Raw genomic sequence first — 24,712 nt, forward strand, 5'->3', positions numbered from 1 at the left:
TAGAAGTTTAGATGATCTCTCACAGAATTGAATTAACCTGACATGCTACTGTAAAATGATATTTCTGCTGCTTGTAAGTGCCAATTTAGCGAGAGCATATCATAACACTTTATGAAAATGACGTATTTAGAAAATAAGAAAAATAAAAGCTGCATCTCAAAGCACGTGTGCTTGATGAACATACATAAGCTCTTGCAGCAATTGCAATAACATATTCTTACACAAATGAAAGGAGAAGGTGAAACGCTTTGCACTTTAACTTAAGAAACTGAAAACATTTGTCAAGGCTAAGTAGGAAAAGAATTTAAAAGGAAGTAAAAGGTATTCAAAAGAATGTAAATGGCTTTGTATTTTGTAAGGAAGACTGAAAATCTTTCACAGAAGGAGACTGTGATGATCTCTGATCCTGTCCAAACGCAAATGGAAAACTAAAGTCGTCTTTTCCATCTCCAAATGCATGAGAAGTTGATTCCGAGGGGAAGGGGAAGGCAAATGCATCCTCACTTTCTGATTTCCCAAACAAGCTTCCTATATGGAACACATATTATATTTATTATTAGATTAAATCCTACTGAAAGAATACTGCATTCAGCATACTATATTTCTTTAACAATATTGTACTCCCAACATCCCACTGAGTATCAGCCTACAGTTGTGTGCTTATTTCTGCACTAGAAATGGTACTTCAAGACGGGCATTATTAGAATCTACATAGAATGAAGTGTGAAGTACTTTAATGTTTTAGAACAAGACACTTCTGCACGATATACTGGGTGAAATATTTTAAATACTGAGCAACAGAAGTCTTCATAAACCGATATCTTTTTGCAGATTCTTTCTTCTCTAAAGAACAACCACCACAACACTTGGAGAAACAAAGCTACCGACAGAAAAACACCAGAGTTCTATATGTAGTAACACAAAATTCATACACTTTTCTCTACAACAGTTACATATGCATAGAACCTTATATTCATTCACTTCAAAAGTGTAGCTTTGTATTCGTAGCACCTCAAAAGGAAGAGTAGATTACAGTTCCCTTCAGAAAAGTGTTTGATCAAGACGAAGTTTTGATCTCATCAATATCACAAAAAATTGGCCTTTCATTTCAGTAAAGCCAGGATTTCACACAGAATGTGTAAATGCGTGTGGCTCACTTCGTATGAGGGGAAGATACTCATAAAGTTTATAAAGTCTGATTCTCCTTTTTCTCACTTGTGCTATTTTTACATTGTGTACCTCCAACGGTTTAAACTGATGGAAGTCAGTTTACTATCGAGATTTCTTTAACAAAATGGAAACTTTATTTTTATTTTAGGTGAGGGAGGAAAAAGCCCAGCAGATGTACACTTTCCAACACTAGGCTAGTAGCTGTAAGTTTAAAAGTAGTACTTATCAAGTGCTATAGCTTTTTACACTAAAAGAACTGTTCGTTTTGTCAGTGAAAAAGCTTTGACACTTGTATTTTTCTTCTCTGTTGCAGCTCATCTCAGTTTCCTTCAAACCCACCTAATGCTATCCCTATTTCTTTCTTTCTCACACCTCTTTTTTCATCACATCTCATACATTTGAAGTCAAACACTCAAGGAAAGATTTAAGCTAGTCAAAACACAAATGAACACAAAAAACCACTGAACTACAGTATCACAACTGAACATCCTTTTAGATGACCAAAGGTGCCTTGTTAGGCAGGATCACGAGCTTGTCAGTCACATAAGCACAAGTAGAAGACAGCCAGTAGAAAGAAGTATATTGGAGTTTAAGACTTACCAATACCTTTGTGTGGGGACAGAGGGTTCAAGTTTCCCACAGAATAACTTTCCTCTGTCTGAAATGTAAACAGCCATTTTATTTAACAAACGAGAAAGGCAAAAGATAAGCTCTAATGCTGATATGTAGTAAGTTCATTCACTTTTGGGGAGATAGACACTGTCCCAGTGAATGTTAACAGCCTTCACAAAATCTGTGTTTAAATGTATACATCAGTCCCTAAAGCTGCAAGGTAAACTCTTTGATGAGATAGGTTTCATAATATTTGCTTACATCTGTAAACACATTCCCTCTGTTCTTCTGGAAAAAACATCAGACTGAGAACAGACCAAAACCTGATCTGGCTTACTGCTGGTTTTTAAACTGAAAAAATTCAAAATTATTTAATTCAATGACATTTTAGAAAAACTCTAAGCAACAACATAAGTACTACCTACTGAGTAGGACCGGATATTGCTAGAAAGAATAGCAGAATAACAACTCATCACTCTTGAAAAGAGTGCTTTGGCTGGATTTACATCAGGTATTTAAGTCCTTCAAGACTCCCATCTAACTTCAGAAAATCCCACATAACTGCTACAGGCTGGTAAAGTCTCAGTTTCTGCCACTGAGCAGGCACAAAATAACTTGGGTTCTGACAGCACTAGGTGACTTAATACCTACGTCATTCCTAAACAATTCACAGACTACTCATTGGTGTATTCTTGCCCACATACAGCTGATACTAGAAGAGGTCAACAACAGCTACCTTGCCAAACACAAAACAAAATGGTGCTTTCCCCCTTCCTTCATTCAGCTTTTATCTAGTAACCGCAAGACTGAAACAGGAGATACCTGGGTTCAAATCCCTTATTTGCATAATGGAGTTTGAATCTACATTGCCAGTGAGTAATACCTAACCACTGCACTATGCGCTGACACACACCTATCCTGAATACCCAATTATCTACCTATTAGGCCAGGAGAGTAAAAATTACTCTAGCACACTGTAGTTGGGGCACCTGCAAAGGAAAAGGAAGACCTGGATTCCACTCCATGTTCTAATTAGTTGCCTACCTATCTCCTTCATTTAAGTACAGCTAACCCATATTTACTCTTCAATATTCTTAATAGGTAGTCCTTTCTTCCTTTTCTCAGTTTTCTCCAATTTGTGAAAAGTGGAGGGGGAAAAAACCAAAATGTTAAGTACCTGATTCCCCACTTCAGCAAGATGAAACAACAGAGGAAGGGCATGCGAGTTGTGAATTCTGCTAGGTTACTTAAGGTTTTGCAGTGAAACACTGAACCAGAAGCCTTTCTGAGAATCTAGTCACCTGTATACTTGCATAGGATCCAGTCCTGCCCATATGGGGAAAGACTCATACTTGATCAGAAGTCATCATAGTGGGGTTGCCAGGAGAGGAGATCAGCATTTTCAAAGGATAACAAATGTAAAATTCAGCAAGCTAGTAAAAAAAGTATTTGCTGCAAAGATAACCAATCTGAAAAACCACATTCACCGTCAACTGTTTTCTTAGCATATTTTGCTTTGTGGAAATTTAATATTCTCAGGTACTTATTTTTACCTCATCAGACGAATTTTCTGCCCCAAACACAGAAGAATCAAATAAATTAAAGCCAGATGACTTCTGGGGGAAGTTCATGAGAGAAAAGAACGCAGGAGATTTTGAAGTCCCTTCTTCACAACCTAAACTTTGAATGCTGTAAAGACAGAAAGGAAGAAACTATGTTAATCTTTTTTAAAAGTAGCATAGATGGGTTTTTTGTTCTATTTTTTCTTTTTCTGTTTTGTCACTTTTTTAGATTCCCATATCTTCCGTCAATAATTGCTTCTTGCAGCACAAAACGGGTAACACAACTCTTTAAAGCAAAGTGAGATGGTGTTCTTACAAATTCCCTATACTTTAATCAAAAAACTTATTTATGATAGAAATCGGTGTAACAAATATTACTGCGGGAAAAGACAACAATTTTATCAAAGGAGCTACAAGGAACCTGTGTCTCATATATTTCTAAGTAAAGTCCCTCTCTTTCAAAACAGCTTCAAACAGAAATGATACTGTAAAAAGAAAATCTAATAAACTACCTAGCATAAATCAGAAAGAAATTTGAGTATTTTCAGAAAAGCTTTCTAGATAAATCTTTCTATAGAATCTTTCAAAAACAGCAGAAATGCTTATACAATAAACATCAATACAACTTTGCTCAAAATCAAAAAAAAAGTTTACAAGTCAAATGGAGGTGTTTTAGAGAACTGGGTTTTCTTCCTCTTTGAGTCAGGTGTTGCTACAAACTCAGGTGTTTCAGGTGCTCTTAAAAAGTGTTCTGCACTTTCTTCTGCTGTGTCAGGATTATCTTCATTTGACTTAAAACATGCGTGCATGTCCTATTAAAAAGAAATATACAATAATGTTTACAGCATATAAAATTTCCAAAATTATAATTGGCCCATTTATCTAAAAATACATTCATTATATGTTTTAGGGTTAGTTATTTTTATCCTCATGAAAAATGAAGGGATTTTAATAAAATGCTCACAGTGACATATTCACCATACTGAAAACTGTAACCTCAAGTTACCTTATTTAATATGGAGTTCTTGCAAATGAAACTATATATGAAAATTTTCATCCAAAAATAAACTCATGGACTGACTAAAAACACAGATTTTTAATAACAGAACTATTTTCACTCTAAAGTCTGTCTTAGCATAATGCTTAAAGTCACACTGGAATCCTCCTGATGCTCCCTAGTGAAACAAAGAACATCACCATCACAATACATTTCAGTTGACTGAGATATTTCTTCTTCCTCAGAAAATGTTAAATGAGAATGTACACTTGGATTCTGTGGAGCAGTTTCCATCAGACTCAATATTGTTTTAAAGACATTCTTCTCCACCAGCTGCCTGCAGGCATCAGCCTGTAGTGAGCCAACCAGAAGATGAGGAGTATCTCAAACTTGACCTTGTGTACTGCTTTTGGCTGAGAGTTCATAGCTTGTATGGTGCTATATTTTGGATCTGTGATGACAACAGGGTTGATAACACAGGGGTGTTTTAGTTATTGCTGAACAGTGCTCACACAATGTTAAGGCCTTTTCTGCTTCCTGTGCTGCCCTATCAGTGAGTAGGTTGGGGGTGCACAAGAAGTTGGGAGGGGATACAGCTGGGACAGCTGACCCCAACTAACCAAAGGGGTACTCCATACCATATGATGTCATGCTCAGCAATAAAAGCTGCGAGGAAGAAGGAAGGGATGTTTGGAGTTATGGCATCTGTCTTCCCAAGTAATTGTTACGTGTGATTAAGCCCTGTGTTCCTGAAAATGGCTAAGAAACTGCCTGTAGATGGGATGTAGTGAATGAATTCTTTATTTTGTTTTGCTAGCGTGCACAGCCTTTGCTATACCTATTAAACTGTCTTTATCTCAACCCACAGGCTTTCGCACTGTTACCCTTCTGATTCTCTTCCTCATCCCACTGTGTGGAGCATGAGCAAGTGGCTGTGTGGTGCTTAGCCACTGGCTGGTGTTAAACCACATTTTGATATCCCACCTGTACATGTAAGCTGTACACACAGCTCTGACTTGAATATTATGGCATGGTGAGCTCAGTCTGACATTCAGGCCCAGCTAGCAATAGCAGTGCCAGTGGAGCCATACAGACTGTGAAGCCAGCACAGAGCCTATTTACTATAGTTCTGTGGGAGAAATGAGTTTCAAGTGCAAACATTTTTTAAAAATGTTTCATCAGCTCACACTGATGAAAATGATATGCACCAATTTATACAAAAACTGTGATGTGCATAGGATAGTCATCCTAAATAGCCTATTGTTAAGGTAGCATAAAAACTCACCGAACACTGCCCTGATCAAGAGCAATGATCACTGTATTAGTAATCAGAAAGCATTGATTGGCTTCTCACCTGCTGGGTGCCTTATAGTGACTCCTTTTGCCAAATTCTGAGACTTACCTCTTGCCAATAGATTCAAGTATGTCAAGATACTTCGACTATTCTAAATAAACTAATTACTTATGACATAAAACAATGCTTTGCTTACTTGAGGTATATATGAAGAATCCTTTGGGTCATCTTCTCCTTCTTTATCATCACATTTGGCCTGTTGGTTTGCTACACAGAAAACACAGCACTGCTTGTATTATAACAGCATTTTAAATGGATAAATAAAAATAATATTACGGGAAAGAATCCTTGAGAAAGGTTTACTAACTTGGCATTGCTATTGGTAAGGAAGTGTTCTGACTCTAGTTTTCATAATAATCCACTTTGTGGTTACAACCATAGTCGTTATCTCTCATTCTGCCACTTACTCGCTATTGCTAAAGCAACGCTGCAGCTGCTTCATATGGTTTGGTATGTTCTTCAAACCTAACTCTTGTTCCATGAGAGTGCTATGCTTGCCTAATCCAGCTATTGCCCTCTGAGAGTGCTAATACCAGTCAACAGAAACCAGGTGGAAACAATAAGCACATCCATATGACACTGGTGAAGTGTATCTTAGAGGACTGGGCAAAAGCCAGGATGAGAAATGAGAAGAATGTTATCAGACTTTCTGCTCTAAGCTTCAGATCGTGCAATGTTTCAGGGACTGTGGGTTAAGATCCTGTGTTTCAAGACACATAATTAGGATCCTATTTATAAAAACATAGGCTAGAATTTTTGACATGAATCTAAATTGGCAGCATAATTAGAAAAAATATATTTAAACTGAAGCTCCATGCCTTGTGATTTCAAAAGTTACAGGTGTATTTGTAAGTGCCCTGTTTTGTTTCTGTAAGCATTCTTTATGTATTTCTCAAGTTAATTTTTACTTTTAATAATCTTAATCTGATTTTTCAAGATTTCTAAATTACTGAGTTTATTATATCCCTTTTCTTTGCATTTTCTCATGCCTTCTGGGGAGATTTTCAGACCGGGTTTCATTTTACCCAAGTAATTTGAGTCTAGAGCATGGATTTAAAAAAGATCCTGCAAGGTTCCTTTCATTAGCAATGGTCAATGCAGAATGAATCCCATATCACTAAGTAGTTCAGTCTCTATTTAAATGGACTCTGCATGTCTGCTATATTCCAAGTTTGAACTAAATAATCATGGTGGAAAACAAATACAAATGGTGGACCACTTAATACCAAAATGAAAATTTGGCCCCTAGAATTTTCTCTTTTATAATTATGTGATCCAGCATATAGTAACTGCACATCCTATCAAAAAAGTGACAGTGGTACTTTACCTATTACTGCATTTTCACTCTCAAATTGTTGATTAGAAGTTGTCTGCTTTGGAGGAATTACCAGTCTAAAAGACAAAAATTACTGTTTGTCTGAATATGGATTATTTCCATAAACCTTCATCTCAAGAATGAAAAATACTTTATTAAAGAAAAGTTACCTGAATTGCATTTGGCTTTGTAAGCTTGCTATTGACGGAGCTTGGACAATTTGTGGGTTATTAGTCCCTGCAGTGTCAATAACCATCTAAAACATAGCAAAAAATTTAAATAAGGCAGCATATGAAATTGGCACTTCAACAATATCACTCTGATTTCTCTGTGGAAATCCCTTCTTTTAATCTCTGTTTAGGGGTCAGGCAACATAAAAACTTTTTTGCCTATCTTTGCTTTAGCTACGTTTTAAGAGCATGATACCCAAAACAACTTCTATAATTTTTTTTATAAAGTCTCATTCACAGCATCAGTGGCTAGAGGTGAATAGTTAACTTTTCTATCATACAAATAACATTACATAATTTACAAACTTTATCCAGGTTTTCTACTACTTCAGCCAGGTTGCTTCTGCTTGACACCACGGAAAAGGCTGGAGCCAGGCCTGTCTGCACCTCTGAAGGCCAAAGTGAGTATGCACACCAGCGAGTATGTCTCCTGTGTGGACTGAAAAGCTGCAGAAAACATGCAAATACTCCCACCTCACAGATTTTCATCAGATCAGAAACCCTAACTCTTACATGTAGCATGTATTTGTGCTTTAAGGGCAGAGTGGCGCTAGGAATCTATGCCTCAGCATCAGGTAACACATTATATCACAGGGAGCTGCTAGTTCTGCTTTGTTTTTAATTTGCAATATGTATCAGATTTAATTCAATTCAGGGTGGGGAATAAAGGGCTGGTTATGCAGAATCTGTCTGCCACTCAGCTCCTGTAGTTTCCAGCATGCCTTTTCCAAAGCATAGCAACCTTCTTACTTCCAACCTTTTCATTTTTCCTCATACTCCATCTCCTTTTCCTTGTTGCCATCACCCTTGCTTAAAGTTCCCTTAACCTTGACTTACTGCTTCTCACTATTCTCTAAGTGCAGTTCTAGATTCCAGATTCCTATCCTCATCTCTGGATTATCCTGGCAACAGCCCTTCCATCATCCTCATCACATTCAACTCCCTCAGCTGGTCACAAATCAGAACTGCTTGAAATTTCTCCTGGTCTTGTTCCACTTGGTCTAGCCATTGCACTTCATGTTGTCCTATCTTACAAAGGCTGCTTCTTCTACCACAGGCTCCATCCTAAACCATTTAGTGATTCACTTACTTCATCTTCAGTTCTCTCGAAATTCTTAAGAAAATCACAACCAGTTCTGTTAATTTTTTACTTGACAATTTTTGTTGTTCATTAAAATTTGGTTTTAAACAGACCCAGTGAGACATCCCTTATAAAGAAAGGTTTTGGTATAGAAACTTCCCCAAACTTCTGCACAGCAAACACAGTGGAAAACTATTTATTTTATCTCCTATCACCTTACCTTACCTGAGTACTCCTTTTACACTTCAACAGTCTCCCATTCCTATTAATGTTCTTGCACTTAATGAGATTTTATTAGTGGTTTTCATAACCATGCAAGTTGTTCATCCAACTTGTTTCTGGATTGTTTTATTGTGCTTGTATATTTAAGATAATAAGCTGCAAGACACTTCACCTTTTCATAAAAGTGCCATAGGAACTATTCGTTTATGGGGTGAGAGATGGAAAATGTATTTGTGGACTGCTGAAGTGTACAAAACAATGCTGCTTGCGGTTTTATTCCTCTCAGCCCACATTTTTGTTTCTGGTTAAACTTCAGAACTGAGCTGTTAACTGTAGGTAGTCCTGTATAGCATCCTGCACATATAGTCCTTTATGAAATCCTTCTTTATGGAGTAGATGACTGCTGATTAATCAGTGAGAAAAGATTATGTTCCTCCTTCAGAATTCCAAAACTTTGCGACATGCAACCAAGTGAATCTACAAAGCTTATTCTAAAATTTTTAAATTATTATACAAAATTGTTTGGACAGATGGCCCACCTCAAGTTTGACTACCAATTGCACTTCAGAAGAACATTTATCTTTTCAGTTCAATTAGAAATGGCACCAAAGAAAGATTTTTGTTATGATTACCAAGTAACAGCAGATCACTAAGATCAGCATCCTGGTTCCTGTGTTAACAACTTTTATGTAAGATATAATAGCACTAGATATATTTGAAGTGTTTTAAATTTAAAAAACCACATAAAACAGGTTACATAATCTCATGTTTTTAGCAGTGGTAGAGCTGCATACCTGTGACGAATTTTCTGCAAGGCTGGAGGAACTGCTAGTGTCTATTGAAATTTCCAAAGGGTTTGCTTTTTCTTCTCTCCCTAAATTAACAAATATTACTTCATATTGTCAATAGGATTAAGTATCCAAAGCATAGCATTGTTAAACTGAACTTGGGAACAAAGCTTATAAATTTTCCTGTTAATAGAGAGCTAAAAGAAAATTATGACACATTATGAAAGTATCAATCAATTTACTGCAAATAATACTCGGTTAATATTTACTGTATTTATGCAAACAGTGCTAAAGGTACATTTCAGATTTTTCTGACACTGTGCCTCAGGTATACCTGTCATGATGCTTTACTCATTGCACAGATAAGAGAGGGATTGGACATAGAAGGTTTTCAGAACATAAGGACAGGCAGTATCCAACTGCCATTGAAAGCCTGGCTTCAACTATCACAGTAGGAGCAGCTCACTAGATTTGTTATCACGGCTTCCATCCATTTACACAAAAAAAATCCAAAATCCTCACAGAAGGATCATTAAACACACTGCACCTGTTTCTGTTTGTTGCATTGAGAATCTAATACTCTGTACAGACTGGACTAATTTCCGAGGAATGCACGGGACATGTAATGGTTTACACAGTTGATGTTTCTCATTTAGCAAAGATGGATGTTTGCTTTCTTCAAATACCCTAAAAAAAAAAAAAAAGTTTAAAAAAATTAAGTTAACAATTGCAAAGGAACGGAAATCATAAAATACAACTGCTTCAAGTAAGTGGAGTTTTCAAGGGAGATGCATACTGCCAGGGACATTCTACCTCTTTCAGCGTCAGCAGTTGATAAAAATTGAAGTTTTCTTTAACTACTATCAGACAAAGAATATCGCTGAAAGCAGAAGACATAAAGTAGTAATAAGCCAATCATAAGAATATTGCTGACTTAAATTTTGTCAGTATCAAAGAAAAGTATTAGTAGTTCAGGGTTTTATACTTTTATCAAAGTACTTCATTACTGTAGTTCTGAAATTACATTTTCACATTTAAAAACACTTTTTCTGTCTCTGAGATTCTCTGGAATACTCACACTATACACACACAAAAGAGAAAACCGCAGCAAGTGTTTTCACTTGTGGGGTAATTTTCTGTGTAGGGTAAATAGCCTTTTGCAGTGTAGAAAGACAAAGGTTAGTAGAAGAATACAAGCTAAAGTGGCTATTTGGCACAGAAACATTTACCATTTTTTTTAAAATAATGAGTTCTATTTATTTTCTCTCTGGCATTCCTGCTTAGCGCCTCTGTGCTTCGAGCTACAACATCTGGTTTATAGCTGACTAAACAATGCTATTCAGAACAAATGAAGAACTGAGTCAGTCTTTTTTGTTCTTCTTGAAATTTTCCATAAATAAAAATAAGATAAAATGTAAGAGGCACTTTATAAGGCAGTGTGGAGTAAAATTAAAAACACTACTAAAAAAAATACCAAACTAGAAGCACTAGTTAAGATATATGGACCTAGCAATACATTAAACTAATATAGGTGCACAACTGTGATTACATAAAACCATGAATGCAACTCAGTCAAATAACTGGTGAAAAGGACTATCTTCACCTGTACAGTTACACATACATCTAGTGCTGTGCTGGACTGAGACCTAACAAATGATATAAACCGTATAGCACCTAACATATCAATCAAAAAACCCAGGAATAATAAAAGATTTTTTTTTTTAAATCTGTATTTCAGTTAAAGTAATTATAGATATTACCTGTGTCAAGAATGAATACTACAGGAAATAAGATGTGTATATGGCTGGTGTATCTTTAAATTCAGATGCAGAAAGCACAAAACAAAGGAGAAATAAAAACAGATCTAAGCACAGAACCCTGGCTAAAACTGCTTCACTTTATTCAAAATGGCTTATTTGGGCACTTTGCCACAATAATCGTTCAAAAATGAATTGAACAAGGCTGCTGCTGCTGAGGTCATGAGTTAGATTTCTATAAGCCATTTTTTTTACAGAACTTATGATGCTAAATTGTGTATTTAAAAATTTCTGGAGTCAATTTCCATGTGCTTCTGTAGAGCCTAGCAGACAACTCTATATTTCTAAAAATTCACTCTCCATGAAACAAAGCATTCTTTTACAATGCATATCTATTCAGAAGAATGTATCGATGGCAGAGTTACAAATAGGACTCAGAAGTTCTTAAGACGTGTATTTTTTAAATAACAAAACCTTCCAAAAGAGCCTTCAGTTAAAATTTATGCATATGCAATACACCTGCTCCCTTCTCTCCCCAAATACAATATTGAAAAAACCCACACATGCACCTTCTCTGACATAATTGATTACCATTGAACAAAAAATCAAACTGCGTTCTGAAGCTCAAAATAGTCCAAATTACAGTGACAACAAGAAAGATCATTTGTCTTCTTTCTCTACTTCATTGTTAGTAGACATCTGAGTAGATAAAAAATCTTTATCTTGATCCATACTGCGAAATAGATAACATTTTTTCTACTAAAGTGCAAAGAAAAAAACAGATATTCTTAAGTCAAAATAAAATCCCATTTCCTTAGCAGTAATTTCTTCTTTGTAGCATAATGAAGCCCAAAGATTAATATGAGTTTATGTTCACTATAGGAATCAAGTGTATTTGATTATACATGTGAAGAGTCACACTTGCTACTGTGGTATTTACCGGGACTCTCTACTTGAAGCCGCGTCCAGTATTCTAATCAGGTGCATGCCAGCAAGTCCTTTTGGAAGCATGACTTTCAATAAGTATCTGCCATAATAACTATTTATATTTATAACTATAATATTTATGAAGAGTCAACCCTATATTGACCGCAACCTGTCATAGTCAGTGACTATGAGGTTGTGGTCAGTATAGGATTGACTCTTCATAAATGTTTATATTTAGAAGTCCAGAAACAGTTACAAAGTTTTTTCTTTGATCAGTAAAAGCTAATCACTCGTAATGCAAAGATACTGAAAGAGCTGCAATAATACACCATGGAATATCCTTTACAAGAAGTTTAGCAAAAATCTCACACTTGGAACACAAGATATTTTAGGTATTCAGAGGTGAAATTTATACATAATCAAATAGGGAAAAAAAAAAAGGACAGAGAGAATGGACATAATATATGCCAAAGCAGAGCTCAAGATGTCAGCCTTTCTATGTAATAAATATCATCTCTAACTGAGAAATCAAGACCAGGGCTTCAAAAGAGTTGAGTCCTATTTGGTGCTTGATGAGAACTCTTGATTTGGAAATTTTAACTATGAAACTTGTCTGTGTAACTGGTGAACTGTGAAAGCCCGCTTACCAGAGAAAACAACTGGTATGAGAAGAGGAATCTGTGTTTTGCAGTCAGCCTAAGCAACAACTGGCCAGCAATAAGTGATTCAAACTAAAACATTCCTAGCCTTTTATAAGAAGTTACCACTGCCATCCTCATGCTCAAAGGAGAACATATATATCAGCACCTATTAATTAATTTGCAAGTTGGCTTCTTATTTTGTAGCCCTCTAAAGCATTTCATGGGTATTTTGTACATTCAGTCTTTGCTTTCATTGCTCTGTTTAGTTCTTTGCCCTGATGCTGCTGGTTTCTCTTCATGTTGGTCTGCATCAGTTCATGGAGATTCACAGCACAACTCTTCTGTTTTTCTTCTCTTCTTTTGTGACACAAGATGAAGATATCGCCTTTTTCTTCACAAAGCTCTTTGCTCGGTAGTAACCTTGCAGTGACTGCAGAACAGCTGACAAGAGACATCTGCCTTTGGTGTCCATATTCTACTGCTATAATTTTGTACACTGCCTGGAGTCTGAAAAGGTTTTCATTCATGTGACTCATTATCTTAGCACATCTTCCGTTTGTGTTTTTTTCACGGTGCTTATAATCACAGATTTGTAATGTGCCTATTTTTAACAGCAGTAGTTACTTAATCAGATGCTTCTGTGCTTTCTAGTGAAGACTTTTTTTTAATACACTAATCACTAATGCCAAATAGGGATTTTTAAAGACAATTTTTATGCCATTTTCTACAACCCTTCATGTTATGGATATCTTTGACATACATAAGCTTTAAAATTTACTTTAGGAAAAACATTAATAATCAGGTTATGGCCTGATACCATATGCTATATCACATAAATGCACACATGGACATTAAAAGGCAATGTGAGTTAGGACAGTGTAAAATGTTTACAACGTCTTATAACCGTGATGCAAGCCGTGGAATTGTTGCTTCAGTAAGAGCGCCAAAAAGATCTACCTGTATGCAAGCAAGACACAACATCAGGTGAAGGTATGAGCACCTGAAGACTCCATGACACAGTTACATGCACAAAGGGCAGGTCTAGCAATGCACCCTATGAATTCCTTCCCAGGAGGAGCCTGACTGAGTGCTTCTCACGCTGCCATGCGCACAGCAGAGATCTCTGCCTTTTACAATAGGTCTTTAATTGTCATTTTGCTTTCTGCAGACTGAACATATGTGGGTTTCTTTGAAAATTCCCATTTCTTTTTTTTACCTAGACTTAAAACTAAATGGATTTCTTGCTTCCCTATGTTTCTGAGGTCTTGCCAATTACAAAAAGCTTACGTAAGAAGGTAGAACAGGTGTAAAGGCTTAAATCACAATAAAATAATAATCTGAATAATTCATGGGTCTGTAAGAAGATATTAAAGACCTAAAATGTCCCTGTGGAAAGCATCTTTGGGATTATTAAAATAACACATTTCTATAGATATAGTCCACTAAATCCCTATTCAAAGCCCTAAAAAGCTGCTTTCTCAAGCACACCGTAATGTAAAATCACTTGGACAAAGTCTTTTGGATAAATTTTCAGTTTAAAATGGATTTTGGTCTAAAAGCGTCAGCTCTGAGGGCGATGTTTCAACATTCACAAGGACTCCAGATACATGCCAGATAGTCCTGATGGTGATCAGGGTCACCTGCTCTAGGTGACCCTGCTTTGGCAGGGGGGTTGGACTAGATGATCTGTAAAGATCCCTTCCAACCGCTATGATTCTGTGATATTCAGTCATTGTAACTGAGCTCAAATTAAAGAGCATCCCAGCTGTAAATGACCACTGACTAATTTACTAAGCCATTAATCCTGCCTATGACACTTACACTCAAGCTTGTTTTTAAGAATTAATTTAAATTTCTTAAGCAGTTCAGAGCTTAAGACAAATGACATGTGGAACTCTGACTCTTTTTCCCCAAATATGTGTTTAGTAGGGTTAATGTATTTTGTCTGTGACTGCACAGTCACCGTAGTTGTATTCAAAACTTGTAAAACTGTTCATATATAACTATCAGCAGTAGCTATGAGGAGCAAAGGTTTCTACAAAATACTTTGAATAGTATGTTTCCAGATGCATTTTGCCTCCAAGAATCAAAATATGCCACTATCTTAACTACAAGGAATATAAAACTTTTAAAATGATGTAATTAAATCACATCACCAGGGTTAGAGAAGCTTGCCAGTCATTGTTTAGCAGCAGCTTGTGTTTTGTGGCAGTCTTTGTGTAAATGCTGAGATAGTACTATGGATGAAAGCAAGATTTATTTTTAAGTGTACCTTTCTTTAAACTCCTTTGGCTTCTCTAGACTTTTCTGATTTTTTCCTTCAGTCATTTTGGAATTATTTTGATCTTCTGTAGTCTCTTCAAATGTCTTAAAAGATAAAGAACAAATAAAAATTAAAAAAACTTCAAAGATTATAGCTACATGCTGTAAATGTTTTCTAAACCTGATGAATCACTGCAAAGTAGTAGAGTTTTGGTAGCCCAGACAGTCTGAAGAAATAAGCAGAACAAGGTTAAACAGGTGATATTTTTTGCTGGACCAAGTGTAACAACAGGAAGAAACACAGAATTTTCTGAGCGCAGACTCTACATAGCTATTCAGAACTAGGAGCTCCTTACATGGTCTCCGTCATAGTTCTGAATAAATTCACCACATCCCTTCTTATTGTATGTTTATACAGCACACACCACATTAGGAACTTTAGTCTGTAACTATGAGTGTCAAACAGTATCACAAAATATAAACAGAAAACACCACCTGTGCAGAACATGTTTCTATCAGCAGAAGGCTGGCTGAAGTGGCCACGGCTGACACAGCAGTAAATGGGGTCCTTCAGCATCTGGTCCAGAGAGGTAAAAGTGTCCAGATGCAGTGCTACAAAAACTTACCAAACTCTTTATGAGATTGGTCTATCGGACTATTCAGGCTTAGGAGAAACCTTTTACCTCCTAGCAGATGAGTGGGTCAAAATGCTGTCCTGACCAAGTCCTTTTTTTGGAAAACTGTCCCTTTCGCATCAGTGCTGCTTCTAGTCAGTGGAACTGTACTGATCCCCTGTCTAAAATCAGCCAGTTTTACCTCTGAGTATTCTTTATACACACATTTATTTGAAAAAATAAAATAAAATAGAAAAAGGAATTTACATGATTGTTACTGTAAAGCATATTTAGTTAAACATGTTCATATCAACAAGACCTTGAAAACCAGTAGGACCTGTGAAGGCTGTATACTCAAGCCCTGGGGCTCACTAAGGAATGTCCCTGCTATATTTTGAAGTGTGTCCTCTGGCCCTCTTGAGCTAGCACGGAAGTCACTGTGGCACAGTGCCTTGACGGAAATCACGCTGTAACTTGAGGTCAACAGAAAGCAAGCTTTAAAAGCCTTTACATTCATGGACCCCTCTTCGCTAAGAAAACATATGCGATGCTATAGAAACATAATTACTAATACTAGAATCATCCTGTTGGTCTGTGTGCTTGAAAATACACTACATTTTTTACGTTTCAGAAAATATAATGGTGATATATATAACTACACATATAAAATGTATTTATGTAAAATAAAATCAAGGTAGTCACCTTTTTTAAATAATTTATTTTCATTTCTAATTCCTCTGCTTCTTTTTGTAGTTCAATGGATTCTTGCGTAGCAACTGCAGCAAGCTCTAACATTTCCTGTGTTTTTTTCCTCGAAGAAGCACTTTTATGTTAGGGAATATATACTGCAACATCACTTTTTTTAAGCAAGGGATACTATCAGATCCCTGACCCCTCTATGCCATAAGTGCAAATGCTAGAGGAACAGAAAGCTCTTTTCAGAGAAGCTACATCTCTTAGACAAGTCTTCAAACCTGATTTCATTTAGGCTTCTCCTCCTTAATGAAGCATTTTGACTGCTATGTCATTAAGTGAGATTTTATTTTCTTTCCTCAAAATGCTCCCATAGATTTAAACTGAAGAATACAATCTGACATTCAATTTTCTCACAGAGAAATGTCAAAGCTGCCCCTCTAAACATATATATATAAATAATTACTATACTTTTTAACAGAAAGTAGTAAAAGGTAAATACAAACTTTCTTGCCTGTAAACTGCATAAACAACACAAATTAAGGATACATCTGTAAAGCCCAATCATTTAGCGATTTAAAAGGAACAGTCTCTGCAGAAATAAAATTTCATTTCAGGTCATTAATTCAGAAATATAATTTTCTTTACAAATACAGAACTAATTAGTAGATCAGGAGCATGTATCTTTACTTAGTATACATAACAGAAACAACAGTAATGCCATTAAAAACAGCACCAAAAGTATATGAAAAATAAATGTAAAATTTTGAGAGGCTTGTTCTGAAGTAATTCTAGGACTTTTTTACCCCAAGAAGCTCACTGGAAAACCTTTCCTCATTACATTCATGGGTTAGAGGAATTAATATTAGTATATATACTCTAAATTTTTGTTCAAAGTCTCAGTTTGCTACAGAATTTTTTCCTAAAAATAGTGTAAAAAAAGATCTTCTTATTGGCTTAAGAGAACTGTAGAAAATTAATTAGAGGATTTTTGTACAGCACTTTTAATGTACAGTGCACTACCACTACTGTAAAAGCATGGGTAATAGTAGTACCGAGAATATCCAAGCAAGCATCTTCTTTCAATTTATATTTTTCACACTGTTTCAAAACTCTGTTTTGGATTTCTTCAATCTCTTTCTTTTTTTTGTAATACTCCCGTGCAAGAGCGGTTTCTGCATATTTTTCGCGGTGTTGCTTCAAAACCTCTTTATACTGGGTTATGTAATCCTGATACATTTTCCTATAAAAATACATGTAATTTAATTTTTTCCACATAAAGCCATTGTTTCTAAGGAAAAAACCTATTAATTTATGTCATCAGCTCCATTAGATTTGCTGTTGTCCTGGAAAAAATGTTGGATTCTATTTAATATACTGCTATTTGGCTCTATTTTTCATCTTCTGGGTATTTTCAAGGAAAACTATGCTGTATGTAACAAAGAATACACTCCTGATGTAAAAAACAGTCAAACCTCATTGTTCTGAAAGGATTGTAGACCATACCATATTCAAAGGCACCCTGGCAGATGACAAATGTTTTTTTCCCCTGTGTAATTATCATGAAACTCACCGCAGGCCAAATTCTCTGTTCATGTATATTGGCACATCTCCACCGGTTGCAGTGGAGCTGTGCTTGGCCCAGCATCCCACATGCAGAGCAGCCTGATGCATCACTGGACTAAGAGCTGCCTCCAAGGAGATGCTGAGTAATCTGTGTCTGACTCAGGGAAGGCTTAACCACACACATTAGTCACAACAAAACAATAGGACTGTTCATGCTTAAGGTTAAGCAAACACTTAAGTGTTTCATTGGCAAAGAGCCAGAAGGCTCAGCTTCTTGTAGGACTGCCCTCTAACTAATATAGTTTCACTGACATCATGTGAGTACATTGCTACAAACTATTACAGTAGGTACTTCAATTAATGTTCACGACATTTTTAAACTTTCAATTGGCTTTTGAAAAAATTGTACTATAAAACCAAACAAATACCATAACAAGTAATAGGATATAACTCATCACCTAAAGCTGAAAATTTATCAATATTATGTTTGGAAAGAATAGAAAAAAAAATGTTGTTGCACAGGACAGCCATCCTCTTGTGTTAAATCAATGACAGTGACTACACTTGAAAAGACTTCTTTTTTTTTTCAGGTTTTCTCACCCAGGCAAGGAATTTACAGTATAGATTGCTAATGGCAGATCAAATATTCAGCTGTCTCATTGGGATGAGTCTTTTATTACACCAATAATGCTACTAGGCATAACTTTTATTACAGGTAATTTCCAGTACGAAAGTAGTATCTTTTGGGAAAACTGAATAATTAACAATGCAATTAAGGAACTGGTTCTGGGTCTTAATGTCACACACAGGTAATCTAAGCACAGACCTGACGGAAGTCTGTATTTCCCACATAGACAAGACTTAGCTACATTTCAAGCTTCGGAAAATAATCCTCAGATTTTATATTCTTTTCCCAAAATGTAATTTCCACAGATTAATATTTATGGCCATATATAGTATAGTATAATGGTCTTGAGAAATTGTCACTATTTTAATAAACAACTCACAACCTCTAGTTCACGCAGTTAAACATAGGCTATTTAGAATTCAGCACTGTTCGCATTAAAGTCATTAGAAGAAGTTTTAATCTAAAGACAATGGGAAAAGAACAGCACCCACAAAACCCCTGAACATTATGTGGACAGCTATTTAACCCTCTTTCCTTCTTCGTACCCCTTATTTACAGGACAAACCTCCAGGACTAAGCGTTCTTACATGTTCCTGAAACCAATAATAACGAAAAAATATGGAACGTTTTTAAAACCTCCGTAAGAAGTACCTAATTAAATGCAAACTGATCTTCCCATCTTTTTAAAACATCTTTCCATCTAAAGCAGTATGTCCTCAGTGCCCCCAAATGCCAGGCTAAAAAGCACATTCAGCACATAAAATTCTAAATGTACTTATTTTTCTTCCTAATTTAAATATTTGGAAATTGTTGAATGCACATCTTGCAGATTTGAATACACCATCAAATGCTTCTGTATGGATAGACTATATTTGCAAAGACTGCTTTTGTGAAATACGTGAATTAAATTTGTTTTATGATTTATAGTCATGATGTCTTATAATTAAGCTCAGGAAAACAAATCAAACACTTTCGCGTTGGAATTGAAATGAGTTATCTAAAGAAGCAATTTAAAAGTAATGCTTCTTTGGCTTGTCAGCTCAAATTAGTGAAAGCCAAAATGGCTTAATCATATACTCATAGAAAGCCAATTTAGGCTTATTTTTCACCAAATACAGAGCTCTGAACAGGAAGAAGACAGATAAGCTACCGAGTTAATTAAAGGCTATCAGGCATGCTATTTCTGCTGTCTTGGACAACTGGCAAAATGAACACCTACAAAAGAACAAAACCCGACATTTTCAGTTACCTGAAGTTATGCCTCTAAATTGGTATTTAGGTATCTACATGAATATGTCATGATTTTTTCACCATGGGGCTAACCAGCCTCTTCCCCTTCACAAGCAGACCTGTAAGGGTGAGCAATGTCTCCAAGATGAATTTTATCTGAGTGCTAAACAGAACTTCAGAGGGTTAGCTTGGCACACTGCATTTTGAACATCTCAGTGAAAATCTTCAGGGATTGTTCTTTATTCCACATTCCACAACTAATAATTTGTTTAAAATGCAGAATCTAATTAATGAAGCTGAAATGACCAAAATGCCACTTATTGAACATAATTGAATTTGCAATTAATACTCACTAGAATCTTACCCACCACTGCTCTTACAATGGTTTTAGACAAGGCTTTCCTGGGTTACTCACCCTATTTTTTCAGGATCTAATATTGAATTTGCATGCTTTGTGGTTCTTTTTAAGAATATACAGCAGAAAAAAAACCTTGACTTGTATATTCTAATAATCATATGCAATTCATATGCACAAATAAAGCAAAGCATAAAATTATCTGAATGCCTCTAACTGTTATCTTACTTATTCCACATATGAATTTAAAGGCTTAGGTTCAATTAAACTATGCTTCTGAAACAAAAAAAACACGTAAAACCTGAGTATTTTCAAAAAAGTCTTTCCAAACATGAATATCTGAAACTACTGAAATTACAGTATACCTGAAGATATGTTATAAAAAAGTAAAAAAATAATTTATTGATAAAACTTCTGTATGCTCTTGCAAATATGCTCCAATATTTTATATTTCTGCCAATGCTGAAACATTCATTACCTTTATTTCAGAGGGCTTTTCCTGAAATTGTAGGCAATTGAACAATGTTCTGAAAAATTATAATAGGCATCTGGGAAGAAATTGAATTTGAAGAAGCCATATTTTATACTACTCCATTTTAACTACAAAATAACACATGACCTCATAACAATGTAAACCGAAAATTCTTTTATTCAATCATGATTATTCAATCACTTTTGTTATCCTGAAAAGCTTACAACAACCTTTTGATGCAGACTGCACTATCCTTGCGGATCAGTGTAGACAGGTTAATAAGCACTACTGCTAGAAACCTCATCTCACATGATCACAGATACCTCTCATTTTCTGTAGCTTCTTGTAAAGCTTCAAGTTCACTTTTCAAATATTCTTCATGCTTGCTAAGAATTACATAGGTGGGCTTCCAGCTGTGGAGAAAGTACAAAACAGAAAGCATAGAATTGGTCTTTCTTAATAAAAAGCCATTCAGAAATGAAGACATCAAGTTACTTTAGCTAGCTTACTAGAACAAATCATTTACTTAATGTTTTGAAAGCCAAACATAAACTGTTTTAGTACAGAAAGCATTAACATGTGTACATTTATTTTCTTAAGATTTCAAAGCTGCAAATTTAATAATATATATGTATATATGTATACACATACAGAATTAGCAAAGATTTAAAAGCACTTTTTAAGGAATAGAGTGAGCTTCACAAATTTTTGGAGCCTAATGCTAAGCAGTTAGGCATCTAAACCCACAGATGAGGTACTCAGAACAGCACCACCAGTAAATCCTTTAGATATGTACAATCTTCTTGTTGCAGATGCGCACAGCCTCATTCTCACCGAGATCACCAGCACCTATCTCATACCTAAATGCAAGCAGCAATCACAAACTCAGAATCCCCTCCATTTGCTAAGCAAGTCCTGCTCAGAAAACAGCCAGAAGGAGATGCTGTCTTTCAGCACAACAGCCCAGACACTGGGAGCACTGACCCAGCAGTTTAGAGTCCCAAGTCCTCATACCACCTCTAACTGACTAGATTTGAACTCCAATTCTGCCCTTACAGGAAAACACACCAGCTAACAGTTGAACTAATGGCAGACAAGAACTGAACTTCAGTTGCTGTCAAGTAACGTTCTTTTCCACCTCTAAGTGATCATCGACATACATTTTCATATTCCATGCAGTTGGTATCTGGCTATATATTATGTCTACTCTGTTAAACACACCTATTCCATAAAGGCACCCAAACCTGTCTCCCGACAAGAGGTGCCAAGTGGCTCATACCCAGCTCAGAACTAGATTCCTCTAGAGCAAACTGATGGGTCCACATTGTGTAACGCTTAGCCTGGACCTCCTCTCACGTGGTTCCCTGATGGCCTTGAAACACAATTAATCCGATTTTTGTTCTTCTCATTTCAGGAGCCTCTTATAATGTAACAGCTATGATGCAGCCCACCAAAGTGGTTTTCTTACAGCAGGATGCTGTAGATTGTACTGAAATCACAGCAACTTCAGCGAATACATGGACTTACGACTAGTAAACTAATAGTACTTTCTCAACATCCAGGTATTAGAGATGCTTATTCCTTGGACGTGGGAGCTCTAGAAAACAGGCACATAAACTTTCTGATTGAAGTGAAATCCAGACATGATCTTTAGGAGAGGCATATAATGGGTCTGTCAAAAGAAAGCATCCTGTCTGAAAAAAAGATGGTGTAAGGAGCATGAACCATCCAGGCCCGGATGTCTCCTACCCTCCCAGCTGAGGTAACAGCTATCAGAAAATACATTTTCAGAGAAAGTTATAACTGAACAGATGGCCACGATCTTGCTCAGCTGGAGATGGTGAGAAACAAATTCGGGGAAACTCTGGTGCTTGGAGCCTTCCATACAGTGAGTAATATCTTAATAAGACTTAACACATACCAAAGTGTTGTGAAGTGAGGGAAAGAACAGAAAAATTACGTAGGTCTACTGAGCTAAACAGGTGTTTGTTTATGGTATATCAGGACGTGGTTTAGTAGGCATGGTGGTGATGTGTTGATGGCTACACCTGATGATCTTAGAGGTCTTTTCCAACCGTAATGACTCTATGAATCTATGTACTACTGACAAACACTCCACTCCTTCAGAGATAATAGTCTCTGTAACGACAAGTTGTCAATAGGCAACTTCTGAGATGCTGGGAGCTGAGATTCAGATGATGGCTGAATCATCAGAACAAACAGGGATACAGTATGAATGAGATCCTATTTCCAGTGAAAAAAAATCACATACTCCCTCCAAGGGAGCCTTCCAGACAAAAAATTAGCACACCCTCTCTCTAGTCAGGGCTTAGGGTGATCTTTAATTTCAGCTTTTGCCCAGAATACAAGCCACCAGAAGGCAACACAAACACCTGCAATGAAGTCAGAGTTGAACTATCTGTCCTAGGAGATGTACACACAAAACCCAACTTCAGGAACACATACCTAAATTCTATCAAAGCTAAACGTTGAAGAAATAGAAAAAGGAAAAACCCATTAGGACTGAAGAGACCAAGTGAATCTGGAACAGGAGAGATACAGTTACATTTAAAGAGTTATATCAACAAGGATGTGGGGAGAAATGGCAGTGCAGACCAAGGTTGCAACTCTACAAATAAAACAATTATTTACTGGACAGGTAAGACCAACTGAGGTGGCGTGGTTCACTTTGCATTTTCATGAGTAGGGTAAGTAAAGGGCACTTTTAGACATGAGTATGCCCCATGGTTCAAAACTGGAGGGTCTGCAGCATGCAATCATATGAAGTATGTGTATTTGGACAATCACTCCAAAGGTGGAAGAAAATAGAGGCTTCAGTAACAGCTAACTAAATGCAATTTCCATCAAAGAAATAAATTAAGAACAAAGACCTGACAATTAATTTCCTGAACTGAAGTCCAATAACCTTGAACAAAACATAATGTAATCCAGGTGGTGAGACAACACAATGTATAATCAACATTTATGACAGCAGTAGAGTTTGTAAACAAAAAAAGGTGAATGAGAAATTGCAGCATCCATTCAGGAAACTTAGTGGTATTGACACAAATTGTTTCACAGCATCAGTGATTAAAAATGTAATTACAAAATGCTACTTCACCATATCTACTGCAAATTCAGCAGAAAACTGAATTTTTAAAGGATCAGATTTTTTAAGAAGTAGAAACCAACACACTTCTACACTTTTATAAAAATGTACTGGCACACAAACACTGTGATCTTCTACTCAGAAAACTCCATGCCTTTCTTTGGAGGAAAAAAACCAAGCAATGATGAAGTTATAGAGCTTTTATTAATCAAAGTACAAACCATGTTGTGCGTCACACTTTGTGTTCACATCTATTCTACGCACATGCTGAAAACACAGAGTACAAGAACGCTGTTTTGTAAACACAACAATCCTGTATACAGGATTCCAACAGCTCATCTACCAGTTCACTAAATGCACCACTGTCTCACAGAGGTTCTTGGTAGCTATCACATTTATTTGTCCTTCATTTCATCAGTTAGGGTATAAAAAAATCTTTACTCACACCAATCAGAAAGCAATAAAAGTAGTTTGTAGCTTAGCTAGTGAGAGAAGACAATTTCTTTTCCAAATTAGTAACATTCTGAGTTCATCTGGCTTTTTTACTTTTATTTCCATGAAATCTCACCATCCTTGAACCCAAATTTTTAAAATAGAATAGAAACAATAAAACTGGAATAGAATCTATTGGTAGTATTTCACCACTTCTTACTGTTCTGGGATCAATATTTCTAGCTGGAATCATTCAATAAACTAAAGATGAGAAAAATGTCAGCACTTGTCTAAAAATACATATTTCATTTTGGCCATTTTGTGCCTTCAGTTTCATGTTATACAGACCAATATGGACTTCTTTAGAAAACACAGTAGTATCTCAATACATCTGTCTCATATATCAATTTTCTGTAGACTTGTTGAATATAAGAATCCCATATATCGATCAAAGTCTTCAAACATGCTTCAATAAACTTAGGATGCCTAGTAATCCAGACAAAAAGTTGTTTCTTTGAGAGTTCTGCTGAGCATTACTGGGAATTAGTCAATTATGAGGGTGATTGTGACTCCAAAACAATATTTGAATTTACAAAATCAACATTAGAAGCATGTCCAGCATATATGGAATATCAACTAGAATAAATTCTAGAAGTTCAAGATGATTCTACCACATAAGTGCTCTAATGCCTGAT

The 24,712-nt window shown here is 36.1% G+C and overlaps 1 protein-coding gene across 1 annotated transcript in view; it reads right to left on the reverse strand.

Annotated features, from left to right (window-relative positions):
• Nucleotides 1–325: 325 nt before the first annotated feature.
• The window catches only part of C7H14orf39 (chromosome 7 C14orf39 homolog), a 29,722-nt gene continuing 5,335 nt past the window's right edge, over nt 326–24,712 (reverse strand). The window contains exons 4-17 of the mRNA XM_009936779.2: nt 20,800–20,889; nt 17,281–17,468; nt 16,775–16,817; nt 16,235–16,355; nt 14,929–15,023; nt 9,879–10,018; nt 9,338–9,417; nt 7,181–7,266; nt 7,023–7,087; nt 5,832–5,902; nt 3,999–4,156; nt 3,336–3,471; nt 1,771–1,828; nt 326–528 (exon numbers count right to left, since the gene is read on the reverse strand). Coding sequence (XP_009935081.1) covers nt 326–528; nt 1,771–1,828; nt 3,336–3,471; nt 3,999–4,156; nt 5,832–5,902; nt 7,023–7,087; nt 7,181–7,266; nt 9,338–9,417; nt 9,879–10,018; nt 14,929–15,023; nt 16,235–16,355; nt 16,775–16,817; nt 17,281–17,468; nt 20,800–20,889 — 1,534 coding nt within the window. The remainder of the gene's footprint in view (nt 529–1,770; nt 1,829–3,335; nt 3,472–3,998; nt 4,157–5,831; nt 5,903–7,022; nt 7,088–7,180; nt 7,267–9,337; nt 9,418–9,878; nt 10,019–14,928; nt 15,024–16,234; nt 16,356–16,774; nt 16,818–17,280; nt 17,469–20,799; nt 20,890–24,712) is intronic.

The sequence above is a fragment of the Opisthocomus hoazin genome, chromosome 7 (genome assembly GCF_030867145.1).
Source record: "Opisthocomus hoazin isolate bOpiHoa1 chromosome 7, bOpiHoa1.hap1, whole genome shotgun sequence".
In the NCBI taxonomy this organism is placed as follows: Eukaryota; Metazoa; Chordata; class Aves; order Opisthocomiformes; family Opisthocomidae; genus Opisthocomus; species Opisthocomus hoazin.